At 39.8% G+C, this 17,122-nt stretch overlaps 1 protein-coding gene across 7 annotated transcripts in view; it reads left to right on the top strand.

The window, feature by feature from the left end:
* Positions 1-17,122, top strand: part of LOC123513850 (serine/arginine repetitive matrix protein 2-like) — a 146,395-nt gene that overhangs the window by 122,091 nt on the left and 7,182 nt on the right. For 4 of the 7 annotated variants that reach the window (XM_045271263.1, XM_045271261.1, XM_045271262.1 and 1 more), the window contains one exon: positions 3,930-4,124. The exons of 1 other annotated variant lie outside the window; for it this stretch is intronic. In XM_045271263.1, coding sequence (XP_045127198.1) covers positions 3,930-4,124 — 195 coding nt within the window. Of the gene's footprint in view, positions 1-3,929; positions 4,713-17,122 lie in introns of all 7 variants that reach the window. 2 more of the 7 variants (XR_006677463.1, XR_006677462.1) reach the window with 1 other exon arrangement.

Below are 17,122 nucleotides of genomic sequence, written 5' to 3'. Positions count from 1 at the left end.
GACGCACCAGGCCGTCAAGCTCACCCCTGGAGACAGGAAGCCGAGGAGGGAGATATAAACTGCAAATGGTGTAGGATCGTCCCATAAAGACCTTAACAGCAACCACCTGAAGGGGAGAGTTAAGTTGTAAAGGGACAACAGGTATATCCTGACGGACTAGAATAGCTGTGCCACCGTGGTGGCCCTGGTCAGGGAAAGGAGTGCTAAAAAAGGCACGATAGCCAGGAGGACTAGAATAAGTACTATCACCTAGCATAGTCTCTTGTAGAGCTACACAGGCTGGAGAGAACTCCGACAATAAAGCTCGGAGTTCCCCCACGAGGCGCGAAGGCCTCTACAGTTCCACTGTAGAAGCTTGAAGATGACTATTTAGGTGCAGTGGACGGGCGAGCCTTTTGAAGGGGCTGCCCGTGACTCACCTGACTAGAAATAATCAAACGACGAGAAGACACCGGGAGTTGAGATGTGCCGGGTCGTTGGACCGCAGCCTTTCGGCCTACCGGTGAGTGATGCGAACCATCATCACTCCTACCGGTCATCGGAGGACGAGGGTCAGGCTGGACTGCACTTTTTGACACAGCGGGTCCATGAGGGACAGCTGTGACAATATCATCGGACGTCTCCATGCTAAGACCATCCTCATCACAAGAAGCCCGATCTGAGACGGAGGGCGTCACAGAAGGCTGGACAGAAACAACTGGAGCTACCATTGCAGAACGGTCCCTGGAGGACTCACGATCATGTACACCAGGAGAAACTTTAGATTATTTAGGCTGAGCTAAATCTATCGACTCCGCAGAGCCGCGGTGCCATTTGGTCAGGCCCTTCAAAGGCTTAGGCGATACAGAGGGCAAATGGACACCCACTACATGGGTGACTTTGGTCATATCCGGATTATTCCCGTCACTTCTTACAGATGACTCAACTGAGTCGTCAGACAAAAGGGCAAACCTATTAGCCAGATGAACAGGACCACCTGCCCCAACAGAGCGAGAGATAGCAGGAGTTGTCTTTAGACCAGCAGACTCAGCTGAAGAGCATGCGGCCAATGAAGCATAGGATGTCGCACCAGTACCAGCCTTCTGGCGGTACAGGAGTTCATGGCAGGCTCTACCAAGGCTGATGAACTGAGTGTTAGCAAGCTGTAGAATGTCCTGCTCCAGGCGATACCTAGGGCATTGCCTGGAACATACCTGGTGAGCACCACGGCAATGGAAACAATAAGCTGCAGCATTGCAATGCTCCTCAGAATGTGAGTCTAGTGCTGAGCAATTACCGCATCGAGAAGCTTCCTTGCATGAGCTTTTGCCATGACTGTAGCCGTAGCATGAGAAACATCGAAGAGGACGGGAAATAAAATGCCTCACCCTAAGATTGATAGGACCAATATTAACACGGTCAGGGAGGGTGGAACCAAAAGAGGTGAGAAGGACCATGTTGGAAGAGTTCCTCATCTTAGTCACCTTTTGGACTGAGCTAGGACACATTGCTAGTATTTCCTCTTCTGGAAATTCATAAAGATCTTGACTATAAACACAACCTTTGCTATAATTAAAGGTGGGATGAGCCTTAACAATCTCAAACATGCTGTCAGAAGGGCATGGGAGATGTTGCAACATCCTCGCTTGCGTAATATCTTTAGCTCGCACTAGCATCCCTTTACCGTATTTCTAGAGGTTTCCCTCAGGAATTGTGCCGATCTCTTTCGACAGGAACCGGGAGGCATGTATGAAATTCCCGCGCCCATTTTTGTAGTACGCCACAAACCAACATGGAGGCGGGATCTGGCGGACTTCTGGAACTGAATTCTCTAAATAGTTTTCAAAAACATTTGGGATGTAATCCATGTCACTGTCTGAAATATTACATGACTGGAGAAATTCAGATTTAAAGCCAGAGCCGGCACGGGGCAGAGATGCTACATGTTCATAAGCCAAACGGGCTTCATCACATGACATAAACATCACATAGCAGCGGTTAGAAGGAAAGTTTTTATCATAAACCAGTTGAATGTGAACAACTGTACCATACGCCTTGAGAAGTGAGTGCAAGGCATGATAGGAAAATGATGGATTAACATTTACTATCAAAAGGGAGTCATATGCAGCAGAAATGCATCCCTCAGAAGAACTCCCAGAATAGGAGACTGCTGTGGGAGGCCCTTGTAGAGGGGAATCCTCCTTCCCACTCAGACCTGAAGATGACGTCTCGCGGGCCAGGTCAGCCACCTCACAAGAACCTGAAATTTTTTTGTGTTTTCCCATAAAAAAAACAGTAACACAAAAGATTAGCTCCAAGGGCAAGGGGCCCAGTCGTTTTAAAAAAAGGTTCCATATGATACGAATGTTTGTCCACAACAGAGCTGAGACCCCCTTCCCAAAGCATCCCAGCCTGGACACCCAACCATCCACCACAGGACGGCCCCTATTGGGCGATCTCTCCAGCGGGTGGCTTCGCTGGTCCACTGGCAGCCTACGTAGGAACCATTTAGTCTGGCCCCTCACTGGCGACCTTACTAGCATGGGTAACCCTCTCCCCCTTGAAAGGGCAGAGCAGGAGCCTAAGCCCCCTCTAGCCTAGCTCGCCAGGTCACAGGGGCACGCAAGCCCCCCCCCACCACGACAAGGCGGTTCCCATCTGGGGGGGATGTAGTGCCGGGAACAATACTATTAAGTTATTAATTATTAAGGTCATAAATGTAACTACGATGCACATGTGGGCTTATCAGACATACAGACGTACAGACATATACTGTATCAAGACTTGTCTGTCAGAGAGAAAAAGAAACGGTAGCTAATCGTGAATTGAAAATGCATACTAAATTCAATTGCTATGTAATCAGGAGTTCTAATGCAAATTTTATACTCCAGTCGATAGAGGGAGAGCTGAGCTGTTCGGAAAAGTGTCTTTCATTAATGTAATCTCAATAGTAATGCCAATCAAATCACTTCTCATTATGCCCAAGCCAGTCCTATATATATATATATGGTACACTAAAATCTTTATATAACTAATGTGAGCACAACTTAAACAGTAAATGTCTTCATAAAGTCACATGCAACAAGGATCTCACCAAAGTTTATGACCAAGCAAATGTTTATAATAAAAATGTACCATGCAATTAAGTTGAAGATAGGTTGATAATACTTATGAATGAGAACAGCATGGGTCTCCTAATCTCTCTCTCTCTCTCTCTCTCTCTCACTGCAAAAATCAGATCAACTTTTTGTGTTTGTGTTCAAATTTGTATTATATGAAAAAAAGGGAGGCGGTGGCATAGTGGATAAGGTAGTGAGCGTGGGATTGGGCAGACGTCCACGCGTAGGTTCGAATCCCACCATGTACAGCCTTAGACACTGCTATTTGTCAAGTGGTTTAAAGTTACCTACATGTCACCATGATACCCAGGTTCTAGGTGATTACACCCAAGATGATATGGGCCCTAATATGGGTGCCACTATAAATAAAATTGCCTGCACCACTAATGCGTGGAAGCTGAACAGCGCTTCCTATACACTCTTCGAGTGAGCCTACAGGCGTTATAGGCCTTAACATAAAAAAAAAAAAAAACTCCATTTAACTTCATCATAACATGCATTTTTTTCATGCATAACATTAGTAACTAAATTACCTTCTAAATTAGGAATAAGTGATAAAGTTGGTAAACATTCAAGCAGTTCCATGAGCCTGAAGATGGGATTATAGAAGCACAGGCAATAGCAGTACTAGCAGCAGTAAAACTATGTGCCAAGGGCTGCAATAGCAATAAACATAAATTCATAACATAAATTCATCAATATTATATTTTTTCAGGATCAGCAGGCAGCAGAGGACCAACTATAGCTACAGATTTGTTAAAAAATTTTAGTAGCCATACAAACCTATCCATGTCAGGAGTACAGTTGAATCAGTGATGATGTCCTTCACAGGAACGGCAGCAAGCGGGTGGCTTGGCCTGTGCTGGGGCAGGAACCGCATGGGAACAGTGGAGACCAGTGGCCACCGCTTCACCTCAGTGGTGGTGACAGCAGCCACCGGGCTTGTCCAGCTCTTCACAGTGACCTTCTTCCTGGTGGGGTGGTTCTGGGGGGTAGCCTGGGGGATCCTCCTCGTCTCAATTGCCAGTGAGTGGGCTGTGGCTTCCTCCTCTCCTCATTCTGTGCTGGAGACATGAAGAAAAATAGTTCTTAGAGGAGGAGCAGGAGGAGCAGTAACAGAAAAAAAATAAAATTACTATATTTTCTGAAGAAACATCAATAGAGGCACTGATCAGTTTTCAGTGAAAGAAGAGAAAAAATCTTTAAAACAGAAATTATCCTCATAAACTAAAAAAAAAAAAAAAAAGGCAAGGTAAAAAGTAGATAGACTTCATTATAAGCAGTGAAGGGAGGATGACTGTTAGAGACAAGGTTCAGACAAAATCTTAAAAATATCATGAAGGGAAAAAACACAAAACTTAACAAAGGTGTAAGGGAGACCAAGGTAGTTCCTAAAACAATGAACAAAGGAAAGCAAGCAGCAAAACAAGAAAGACCAGACAAAAAAAAGGGAAAGAAAAGAGAGAATTTTACCAAGAGAGAAGGAGGAAATTGTTCAATTAATACAAATGAAGATATCTTACAGTGTAGGGAAGAAGAATTATACAGAGGTGGAGGGAGGTTTAATTCCTCTTTGGAACTTTGGGAGAAAGAAATGATGGCTGGTCCACAAAGGTAAAGAATATCCACATAGCCTTTTATAAGCCTGCTGATGCTTTATGTCATGGCAAATAAACCTTGCATCTCACTATTTTTTTACATAGTGTGAAGATCAACCTATAGTTACTAAAACTTTTTAAAAAGTAGTTGCTTGAACAATTTTTTGTATGAATATATTTCATGAAGGTTCTACCTACGTATGTACCCTGCCCCTTTCCTTCAATTCTCTGCAAAAAGCAAGAGAAGAGCAAAGTAGTACCTAATGTTACCCTCCCTCCCTTCCTCTCATTGCCCCTAACACTGCTTGGTACTCTGCCTGGCTGTCCTACAGGTCCCTTACCAATGGTTCTAGAATACGTAGTGGTGTGGTTGGCTGGCCCTCGCAAATCTAATTTCCTCTTTTTACTGACAACTTCATTTTCTTTAGCTCTTCTTACTCAGTACACCTTCAGCCCTTTTCACAAATTCTACCTGTGCACTGTTTCATTAGAATCTTCAGTCATGTTAATGCAATTTGATGTTTGATTGCATTTTGATTGATTATCTTTTATAAAAAAAGTGTTTGGTAAATAATTACTACATACATAGTAGATACAGTATTTATGTAAAATTCACATACTGTCATTCATACTCATTTCATGTTGGCAGTCATAACACATAAAGCTATTGATCCATCTTAAGAATTTATCAATTTATGCCATCCAAAATCAATCATATTCATCTTTATTTACTCTCCAAGTTTCAAAATACAAATGAAAAAAAATGCTAATCAACTAAATTAACTATAAGAAAATATAATAAATACTATAGCTATACTGTATAGCCTACAGCACTTTTTTTTTTAAACATGATCAGATTTTTTCCCTGGTGTAAGTGTGTGTGTGTGTGTGTGTGTGTGTGTGTGTGTGTGTGTGTGTGTGTGTGTGTGTGTGTGTGTTTACCTAGTTGTAGTTTTACAGGGCCTGGGCTTTATGCTCGTGTGGCCCCGTCTCCATATCTACACTTATCCAATTTTCCTTTAAAACTATGCCCACTCGTCCCTGACACCATTTACTCACTCAAACTGTTCTAAGTCTCAACACATCTTAGCAGGAAACTATATTTTTTAACATCTCTCAGACATCTTCCCTTCCTCAGTTTCTTACTATGTGATCTTGTGCTTCTAATGTCATATTCTTCTCTCAGGATTAGTTTCTCATTATCCACTTGATCCATTCCTTTAATCAACTTATAAACTTGTATCAGATCCCCTCTCTCTCTTCTCTGTTCCAGGGTTGGTAGATACATAGCATTTAGTCTCTCCTCATATGTCATCTCTTTAAATTCTTGAACCATTCTTGTAGCCATTTTTTTGTAGTCTCTCCAATTTCCTTATGTGTTTCTTTATATCGGCGGTCCACACAACTCCTGCATATTCTAATCTGGGTCTTATTATAGTTCTTATCAATTTCTTCATCATTTCTTTGTCCATGTAGTGAAATGCTAATCCAATATTCCTTAGCAAATTATATGTCTCTCTGAAAATTCTATCAATATGGCTTACCGGTTGATTATTTTCTTCCATCGTCACTCCCAAGTCCTTTTTCCTTTTTTACTTTCTCCAGTTCTACTCTATCTCCCATCTTATAGATTCCCACTGGTCGTCTTTCACTTTTTCCCATTTCCATGACATGGCTTTTGTCCACATTGAATTCCATCTCCCATTTTTTACTCCATTTTCAGATCTTGTTTAAGTCTTCCTGCAGTATTTCACAATCCTCTTTTTGTTTTATGACACTGAACAGTTTCGCATCATCCGCAAATAGATTTATGTAGCTGTTTACTCCCTCTGGTATGTCGTTTATATATATGAGAAAAAGTATTGGCGCCAATACTGACCCCTGTGGCACTTCGCTGTCTACTGCCCTCCACTTCGACTTCATATCTTTAACTACTGTCCTTATTTTTCTCCCCCTCAAGTAATTTTCCATCCATCTCAATGTGCTTCCTTTTAAGCCACCCTTCTCCTCTAACTTCCACAGTAATCTTTCATGTGGCACTTTATCAAATACCTTTTTTAAATCCAAATACATACAGTCAATCCATCCCTCTCTCTCTTGTACTTTATCAACTATTCTAGAGTAGAAACTCAATAAATTTGTTACACACGACCGACGTTTTCTAAAACCAAATTGGCTATTTGATAATAATTTGTTGTCTTCATTGTTTCTTTATTACTTTTTCACACATCTTGCATATTACACTAGTTAGTGATACTGGTCTGTAATTTAATTCCTTCCACTCTTATATATGGGAACCACCTCAGCTCTTTTCCATTCTACTGGTACTGTTCCATTTTCTATTGAGCATTTTATGATGTATATAAGACTTGCTAGTTCTTCTCTACATTCTTTTAATATTCTGCCTGAGACTTTATCCAGTCCCATTGCCTTCTCTTCATCTAATTCCGTCATCAACTCTTTTATTTCAAGCTTGGTTACTTTAATCTCTTTCATATGGACAGTCTCTCTATTACCCTGTGGTCTTTCGAATTTGGATTCCTTAGTAAAGACCTCCTGAAATTTGCTATTTAACAGTTCTGCCATACTTTTGGGGTCTTCCACCATCCCGTTCTCTCCTTTTAACCTTTCTATTGTTTCTTTTTGCCTTATTTTTCCATTTATGAATCTGTAAAACAATTTCAGTTGTTCATTACATTTTTCAACAATGTCATTTTAATAGTTCCTTTCTTCTTCCTTTCTCACCTTAGCATATTCATTTCTTGCTGTTTTGAAGTTTTCCTTATTTTCTTGATTTCTATTTCTCCTCCACCTTTTCCATGCTCCATCTCTTTTCTACTTTGCCCTAGCACACCTTGCATTAAACCAATCTTTTTTTCCTTCTTCTTTAGGTCTATATTTCGGGACATATTCCCTGACTCCTGTTTTGTATATGTGTGTGTATGTGTGTGTGTGTGTGTGTGTGTGTGTGTGTGTGTGTGTGTGTGTGTGTGTGTGTGTTTACCTAATTGTATTTACCTAATTGTAACATACGGGAAAAGAGCTATGCTCGTACTGTCCCGTCTCCATATCTACTAATGTCCAGCTTTTTCTTAAAATCATGAATATTCCTTGCGTTGACCACTTCCACGTCTAAACTATTCCATGCTTCCACCCTTCTATGAGGGAAGCTATATTTTTTCACATCTCTCCTATAGGTGGCCATTTTTAGTTTTTTCCCATGCCCTCTCGACATTCTTTCATTCCACATACACAGATCTTCCCTATCCATTTTTTCCATGCCAATCATCACTCTGTATATTGCTATCAGGTCTCCCCTTTCTCTTCTGTTTTCCAGGGTCGGAAGTTGCATTCTGTTCAGCCTGTCTTCATAAGTCAAATCTCTTAAGTCAGGCACCATTTTTGTTGCAGCCCTCTGTACTTTCTCTAGTTTCCTTATGTGTTTCTTTAAGTTCGGAGCCCACTGTATTGTTGCATATTCAAGCCTCGGTCTTATCATTGCAGTAATTATTTTCTTCATCATTTCTTCATCTAAATATACGAACGCCACTCTTATGTTCCTCAATAAGTTCAATACTTCTGTGTGTGTGTGTGTGTGTGTGTGTGTGTTTGTGTTTACCTAGTTGTATTTACCTAGTTGTATTGTACAGGATTCGAGCGGGGCTCATAGTGTCCTGTCTCCACATCTCTATTTATCTAATTTTTTCTTAAAGTTATGCACATTATGTGCTGTAACAACTTCATTATCCAATACATTCCATTTTTCCACTGTTCTGTGTGGAAAACTGTACTTTCCAATATCCTTCACATGCTGCCTCATCCTGATTTATTCATGTCCTCTTGTTTTTCCATCTTCTTCTGTCAACAGCACCAAGTCTTCTTTGTCTATTTTTTCAATATCATTTACTATCTTATATATGGTTATTAGGTCCCAAGGTTCACTTCTATCTTGTAAGGTTGGCAGTCCTATTTCCTTCAGTCATTCTTCATATGTGAGGTCCTTTAATACCGGTACCATCTTTGTAGCAATCTTCTATATCCTTTCCAATTTTCTTATATCCTTTTTAGAACTCAGAGACCATGCCACTGCTGCATATTCCAGCCTAAGAGGTATCATGCTTGTGATGATTTTTTTTCACTATATCTTTATCCATGTAATGAAATGTCACTCTTATACTAGTCAACATTTTATATGATAGTTCAAATATCTTGCTTATGTGTTTTTTGGGGCTCAGATTTTCCTGTATAATCACTCCCAGATCTTTTTCCTTCTTAGTCTTCATTATTTGTTCCTCTCCCATCAAATAGTTCCATACCGGTCTTCTCTTACTCTTTCCTAGTTCCATTATGTGACATTTCTTGGCACTAAACTCCAATTTCCACTTCCTGCTCCACTCATAGATCTTGTTTCTATCTTCCTGCAACAGCAGACACTCTTCTCTGATTTTGATAACTCTTAGCAGCTTTGCATCATAACATAACATAACATAAATAATAGGATAACAAAGGGCCACCAGGGCCCATCTAGGTTATCCTGTATCAGTCGCACAGCGACCTCGTCATCAGTACTTAAAGTCATCAGTGAATTAATTTATATAACTGTTTACCCCAACATGAATGTCATTTACATAATTCTGAAACATAATGGGGGTTAACACTGACCCTTGTGGCACTTCGCTAGTTACTTTACCCCAAGTTGAGTATGTATCTCTGATCACAGTTCTCATTTCCTTATCCTTCAAATAATCTCTTGTCTATTTGAGCAGAATTCCTTGCAATCCTCCTATGTTCTCAAGTTTCTAAAGTAGTCTTCCATGAGGGACTTTATTAAAAGCCTTTTTAATATCCAGGTATACTGTGTCTACCCATCCATCTCTGTTTTCAAGTCCTACAATAACTCTTGAGTAGAAGCTTAATAATACATGACTGCCTGTCCTGAACCCAAATTGTCTGCTCAATATGATTTACTCCTCTTCTAGAAATTTAACCCTTTTCTTTGGTAATTATTTCACTTAACTTCCCTAAGACACTTGTGACACTGGTCTGTAATTTAGTGGTTCAGTTACCTTTCCTTCTTTAAATATCAGTATTATGTTGGCTCTCTTCCATTCTAGTGGAACTTTCCCTTCATTTATTGAACTTATAATTATTTCCCAAACTGGATCTAGTAGTTGCTCTTTACATTCTTTTAACATCCATCCTGATACACCATCTGGCCCCATTGCTTTTCTGACTTCCAACTTATCCTGTAATCTTCCAATATCTTCTTTGTGCACTGCGATCTCCTGTAATCCTTGGTAGTCCCATGTCCTATTAGGTTCTGTAAAATCATCTTCTGCAATGAACACCGTTTTGAAGCAATCATTCATTATTTCGCACATTTTCTTTTCTGTTTGGTATGTCTTCCCTTCTTTAATGATTTTTTCAATCGTTTCCTTATTCTTTGTTTCACCGTTTATAAACTTGTAGAAAAGTTTGGGTTCATCTTCACTTTTATTCACTTCATCTTTCTCAAAGTTTCTTTCTTCCTCTCTCCTTACTCTTATATATTAATTTCTGGAATCTTTGTACTGCCGTCTGTTATAGTCATTTCTCTGCTTTATAAATTTCTTTTATGCTTTATATTTTGCCATTTTTGTTTGTATGCATCTAGCATTGTACCAAGCACATATTTTTTTCTGAACTCTATAAACAGGTACAAACTTTTTTACTCCTTCATTATATTTCTGTAAGAATATGTTATATTTCCCTTGTACTTTCTTTTTGTACATAATATCACTCCACTCAATATCAGCAAAATAGATCCTTAATTTTTCAAAATACGCTCTTGCACAATTTAATCTCTCTCCTTTATAGTCCTTTCTGTAACTTATCTCATCTTCCTCCTGAATTTGCATCTCTAATGTCACATGATTACTTCTCCCCATTGGACTAAGGTATTATATGATTGGAGGGAGTTCTGGTTTCTTTGTGAAAACTAGGTCAAGCAACAATGGTTCTTCTTCCCCCCTGTACCTTGTTGACTCCTCCACCCACTGGTCCATTGCATTAACCATTGTCAACTGCAACACTTTCTCGCTCCACTGCCCAGCATTATCCATTACTTCCATCTCTCTCCAGTTTACTTTATTACAGTCAAAGTCTCCAACTAAAAGTATTCTTCTATTTCTTCTTATCATGTTATCTAGGCACTTTATCACCTCTCTTTGCATATCCTTATGTTTTTCTATTCCCCATGTATTAGTCTTTGGTGGAACATATGTGACCATAATTTTTCTCTTCTTCAAATCTTCTGTTTTGATTGTTACTCCCATTATTTCCACTTTGTCTTCACCATATTGCACATTCTCCACACATATATTATCACAAACCATTATTAGCACTCCTCCTTCCCCCTTTATTCTTCCTGTCTCTCCTCCAAGTATTACAGTGGTGCCTTGGAATACGAACTTAATCCGTTCAAAATTTTTTTCTTACTCCAAAGCATCAAAATACATGTATTCTTATGGAAGAAATTATAATTCGTTCCAAACCACCTCCCAAAACCAAAAATTATATGTTTCACCTAATTTCTTACTTTTTGCATGCTATTACTATATATACTACTACTACTATTATGCTATAACTATAGAAGATAGGAAAATAAAGCAAGAAAGTAAGCAAAATGTAATATAATGAAAATTAAACTTCTCATGGTCAGAAACAAGCGTCCCCACATCCTCCTCATGTGACTCCATCAAGCCAGCACTACATACTCTAATATAAGCCAATGAGTTTTTCTTTGATATACTGCATTCATTATGGAAAATAAATCAGGGAAGTTAGCAAACTGAACATTCAACTTCTTCATGGTCAGAAACAAGTGTCAACAAGTCCTCCTCAGCCGACTCCACTCTTATCTAAACCAATAAGATAAAAATAACGATTCCAATATTGTCATGCATCAAAATATGTTTCTGAACTGCTTACTTATCCATGGAAATACTCGTATATCTTATATCTCACCAAGAAATACATAAAAAATTATAAAATACTGCATATTGACATAAGTGCTCTCACTATCCTCACGTTTGGTGCCCTCACACCTACACAAACATATCCTTGTAAAAGCTGATACATGATTGGCTAAGTGTCTACCATCTTGAAAACAATGGGCCAATGACAGGCCTTGATATATGACAGGTAGCTTCAAGCATACACAAACTGTGTGGCATAAAGGAGAGCGGCTTTTGAAAAGCACCACAATCATTCCTGATGGGCTATAACGTAAGAGCCACAATCGTGTCTGACGGCCTATAAGGGTTAAGGCTTTTAATTCATGAGCTGGATACTCTCTCTTCCCCTCGGATCTTCTAGAATCTTCCATACGTCCGTCTGTATGTCTAGTGACCACATGTGCTGCTAAGCAAGGCAATGATCTTAGTAACTAAAAGAAATTAATATTAATATCCCCTGCACTACAAAACAACAACCAAACAACTGCAAACAACACTCCTGGGGCACTGAGGCAGCATGGTGCCCCATCATGCAGTCAGCTGATCGCACAGTGCTGTGCACAATCTGTTGACCATGTTTCTTATTGTTTGCACTCCAAAACAAAGTTCGTTCTCCAATGCAAATTAAACACAATTTTTTTGTTCGTACTCCAAGTTGTTCGTACTCAAAAGCGTTCGTACTCCAAGGTACCACTGTATATCCCTCCTCTTTAAAGTTGACATGGATCCCTTCTCTCAGTTTTGTTTCAACGATACACATTACATCTGGCTTTTTCGTTTTCAAATAATCCCTAACTTCCAATATGGTTGATAACAACCCATCTATATTAGCATAAGTCACTCTTAATTTCTTGCCTCCTCCACGACTTCCTCTTTCTTCTGTAGGTACCACTTCTTTAGTCTCATATCCAGAACCCTTCAGTAAAAATTCTTCTTCTCTATCTCTGTCCTTTTCTCATTTTTTTTTCCTTAGCTTCACTTCTTAGCACTTTCTCCTTTTCCCTCTCCTCTAAGTTCATATCTCTTTTTATCCATATATCCTTGTGTTCAGTATCATCGGCCAGCTTCCCTTTCCTAGCCATAGTTTCCTCTACAGCCACTTGGGATCTCATTCTCACTTTCATTGCTCTCTTACCCCCTTCACTGTATCTTCCTAGCCTGATCACTTTCTCCACCTCCTGGTCTAGTTCTTGTGCACTGTCTTGTACCCGTTTGATAATAGTTTTGGCCAGTTCTCTCTCTTCATATTCTCTCGTGAATTTATTTGGATTTTTTTTTTCCTTCATCCCAAAAATCGCAAAGCTATTTCCCTTATCCACTGTATTCCCGCACAAGATCTTCTTTCTCTTTAATAACTTCAATTACAGCAACTTTTGTGTTCTCCTGAATTTATCTCTTTACATCCTCTGAAAATTTTACTTTTCCTCTTCTTGCTCCTGATTCCATTCGTTTCGTAGTTTCTTCAGCTTGTTTTTCCCCAATCCACCTTCTGTCCTGTCCACAACCCCATCCTGCACTTTAATCTGCAAGCTCCTTAAGGACCATTCATAATCTTGGCATGTGGCTTTTAGTATGTCATTTTGTTTCTTTATTTCTTGTATCTCCTCTCTCCTGATTTATTGCATTCTCACATTCTGCTAATCTCAATTTTAGGTCTGTGTTTTCCATTATCATTTGGTCCTGTTTGTCCATTAGACTCGACATCACTTCCTTCTTATACCTTAATTCCCTTTCTACATTAATTAGCCTTCTCATATTACCTCGTTCGTCCCTGAACCATGAAAAATCCTTGTCTATAATATCATCTGTTAGTTTCCTTAGACCAACAGGAGTTTCTATGTACCGTTGACTTTCACACGAAGGCATATGTTTTGATTCCGCCATATGCCTGGCAGCACTCCTCTGTTCCATCACTCTCATTATTCTTTCCATATATATGATTCAACACTTATTTAATTTGGAAACAGGAGAACCTATGGCTCCCTCCCCCCCTGTACATATGTCTAGGCCAGTCTCCAACTCCTTTTGTAGTTATTCTCTGTGAGCTGCTCAGCTGCGCTGTGTGTGTGTGTGTGTGTGTGTGTTTCACTGTTTGATCTGCTGCAGTCTCTGACGAGACAGCCAGACGTTACCCTACGGAACGACCTCAGCGCTCATTATTTCCGATCTTCGGATAAGCCTGAGACCAGGCACACACCACACACCGGGACAACAAGGTCACAACTCGTCGATTTACATCCCGTACCTACTCACTGCTAGGTGAACAGGGGCTACACGTGAAAGGAGACACACCCAAATATCTCCATTCGGCCGGGGAATCGAACCCCGGTCCTCTGGATTGTGAAGCCAGTGCTCTAACCACTGAGCTATCGGGCGTGGTGTGTGTGTGTGTGTGTGTGTGTGTGTATTTACCTAATTGTATTTACCTAATTGTAACATACGGGAAAAGAGCTATGCTCGTGTTGTCCCGTCTCCATATCTATTAATGTCCAGCTTTTTCTTAAAATCATGAATATTCCTTGCGTTGACCACTTCCACGTCTAAACTATTCCATGCTTCCACCCTTCTATGAGGGAAGCTATATTTTTCACATCTCTCCTATAATTGGCCATTTTAGTTTTTCCCATGCCCTCTCGACATTCTTCCATTCCACATACACAGATCTTCCCTATCCATTTTTCCATGCCAATCATCACTCTGTATATTGCTATCAGGTCTCCCTTTCTCTTCTGTTTTCCAGGGTTGGAAGTTGCATTCTTTTCAGTCTGTCTTCATAAGTCAAATCTCTTAAGTCAGGCACCATTTTCGTTGCAGCCCTCTGTACTTTCTCTAGTTTCCTTATGTGTTTCTTTAAGTTCGAGCCCACTGTATTGTTGCATATTCAAGCCTCGGTCTTATCATTGCAGTAATTATTTTCTTCATCATTTCTTCATCTAAATATACGAACGCCACTCTTATGTTCCTCAATAAGTTCAATACTTCTCCAATTATTTTGTTTATATGTCTCTCTGGCGATAGGTCATTGGTAATTGTCACCCCAAGGTCTTTTTCTTCATGACTGGTTTTATGTCTTCATTTCCTATCTTGTACATACTCCTGATTCTTCTTTCACTCTTGCCAAACTCTATTTTCTTGCATTTTGTCGTGTTGAACTCCATTTGCCATGTACAGCTCCATTTCCATATTCTGTCCAAGTCTTCCTGGAGTAGTTCGCAATCTTTGTCACATCTCACTTTTCTTAACAATTTTGCATCGTCTGCAAATAGGCTCACATAACTGGACACCCCATCCACCATGTCATTTATGTAGACTGCGAACATTACTGGTGCCAACACTGATCCCTGTGGAACTCCACTCTCCACCAATCCCCATTCTGATGGTCTGTCCTTAATTATTGTTCTCATTTCTCTTCCTACCAAAAGTCTTCCATCCATTTTAGTAAACTGCCATGCACTCCTCCTACCATTTCAAGTTTCCAGATCAGTCTCTGGTGTGGTACCTTATCAAAGGCCTTTTTAAATCCAGATATATTCCATCAGCCCAACCATCTCTTTCCTGTATTACATCTATCACCCTCGAATAGTAACATATCAGGTTTGTCGTGCATGAACGCCCTTTTCTAAAACCAAATTGACACTCACAAAGTATGTCATTTTTCTCCAAGAAGTCTGTCCATCTATTCTTCACCACCCTCTCACACATCTTAGCTACCACACTTGTAAGTGACACTGGTCTATAGTTCAATGGGTCTCTCTTGTTACCTGATTTATAGATTGGGACAATGTTAGCTCTTTTCCAGTCTTGGGGCACTACACCTTCCCTTAATGAGGCATCAATTACTTCACAAACTTTTTCTGCCAATTGCTCCCTGCATTCTCTTAAAATCCATCCTGATACCCCATCAGGTCCCACAGCTTTTCTCACTTCTAAACTCCCCATCATGTTCTTGATCTCCTCCACAGTTACTTGAAACTCCTTCATAATCCCTTTCTGTTCCATTACCAGTGGTTTGTCAAAAGCAGTCTCCTTTGTGAATACCTTCCGAAAGCATCCATTCATAGCCTCTGCCATTTCCTGGGATCTTCACTGCATACTCCATTTACTTCTAAACTTTCAATACTTTCTCTATTTTTGATGTTGTTGTTCACATGTCTGTAAAAAGCCTTGGTTGGTCTTTACATTTATCAATTATATCCTTTTCTTGTTTCTTTCTTTCTTCTCTTCTAATCAACACATATTCATTTCTTGCTCTTTTGTAACTTTCCCACTGCTTAATCCATCTTTTCCTTCTCCACCTCTTCCATGCATCCTCTTTTCTTGTTCTAGCCTTTTCACATCTATCGTTAAACCAGTCCTGCTTTCCAACTTCTCTATGTTGTCTTATTGGTACAAATTTTTCTCACCTTCTTTGTATATTTTTATAAATTCCTTCCACTTTTCATTTGCTCCTTAGCACTCTTGAATTTCATCCAATTTGTCTCTTGAAAGAATTTCTTTAGGTTTCCAAAATCTGTCTTGGCATAATTCCATCTTCCCACTTTATATTCTTCATTTCTTCTAGATTTCTCTTCGTCTATCACCTTGAACTCCAAAACTGCATGATCACTCTTTGCTAAAGGGCACTCCACCCTCATCTCCTCAATGACCATTGGCTCTGTACTAAAGACCAAGTCCAGTCTTGACGATGCTCCCTCTCCTCCAAACCTAGTATCTTCTTTGACCCACTGAGTTAACACATTTTCCATTGCCAGTGTCAATAGTGTATTTCCCCATGTTGTCTCTGATCCTTCCATTGACCAGTCCTCCCAACACACCTCTTTACAATTAAAATCTCCCATCATTATAGTTCGTTCACAGCCACCCAACATTTCTTCCAGACATGTTCCTGTATCACTTATCATTTCTTCATATTCCTGTACTGACCATGCATTTGTCTTAGGTGGTACGTACACCACTATGTAGTGCCTCTTTTTCCTTCATTAGTTTCTGCTCTGATCTTTAGCACTTCTGCCTTTCCCATACCTTTTTCACTTGATCCACCTTTATATCTTTTTAACCAGCAACATCACTCCTCCTCCCATCTTACCTACTCTATTTCTTTTCCAAACATTATATTTCCTTCTCCAACCATCATCAGGTCTTCTCCTCTCTCAGTTTTGTTTCAGTAAGACCCACAATATCTGGGTTCTTGTCCTCAAGTAATCGTTGAGTTCTAAAATCCCGATATCACTCCATTTATGTTGGAATACATTACATTTCGCTCATATGTAAGTTTCTTTAGTCCTTTCTTGCTGTACTTTTCTGGGTTATGAACCACTTCCTCAGTCTCATATCCAAGATTCTCCAGAAAAACTCTTTCTTCTCCTCTTCTGTCCTCTCTTCATTTTTTTTCAAAGCCTCCTTTCTCAACTCATTTAACATTTCTCTTTCC

This window comes from Portunus trituberculatus, chromosome 37 (assembly GCF_017591435.1).
Source record: "Portunus trituberculatus isolate SZX2019 chromosome 37, ASM1759143v1, whole genome shotgun sequence".
NCBI classification, from domain to species: domain Eukaryota; kingdom Metazoa; phylum Arthropoda; class Malacostraca; order Decapoda; family Portunidae; genus Portunus; species Portunus trituberculatus.
The sequence above is the reverse complement of the archived record's forward strand: the minus strand, read 5'-3'. Positions and strand labels throughout refer to the sequence as shown.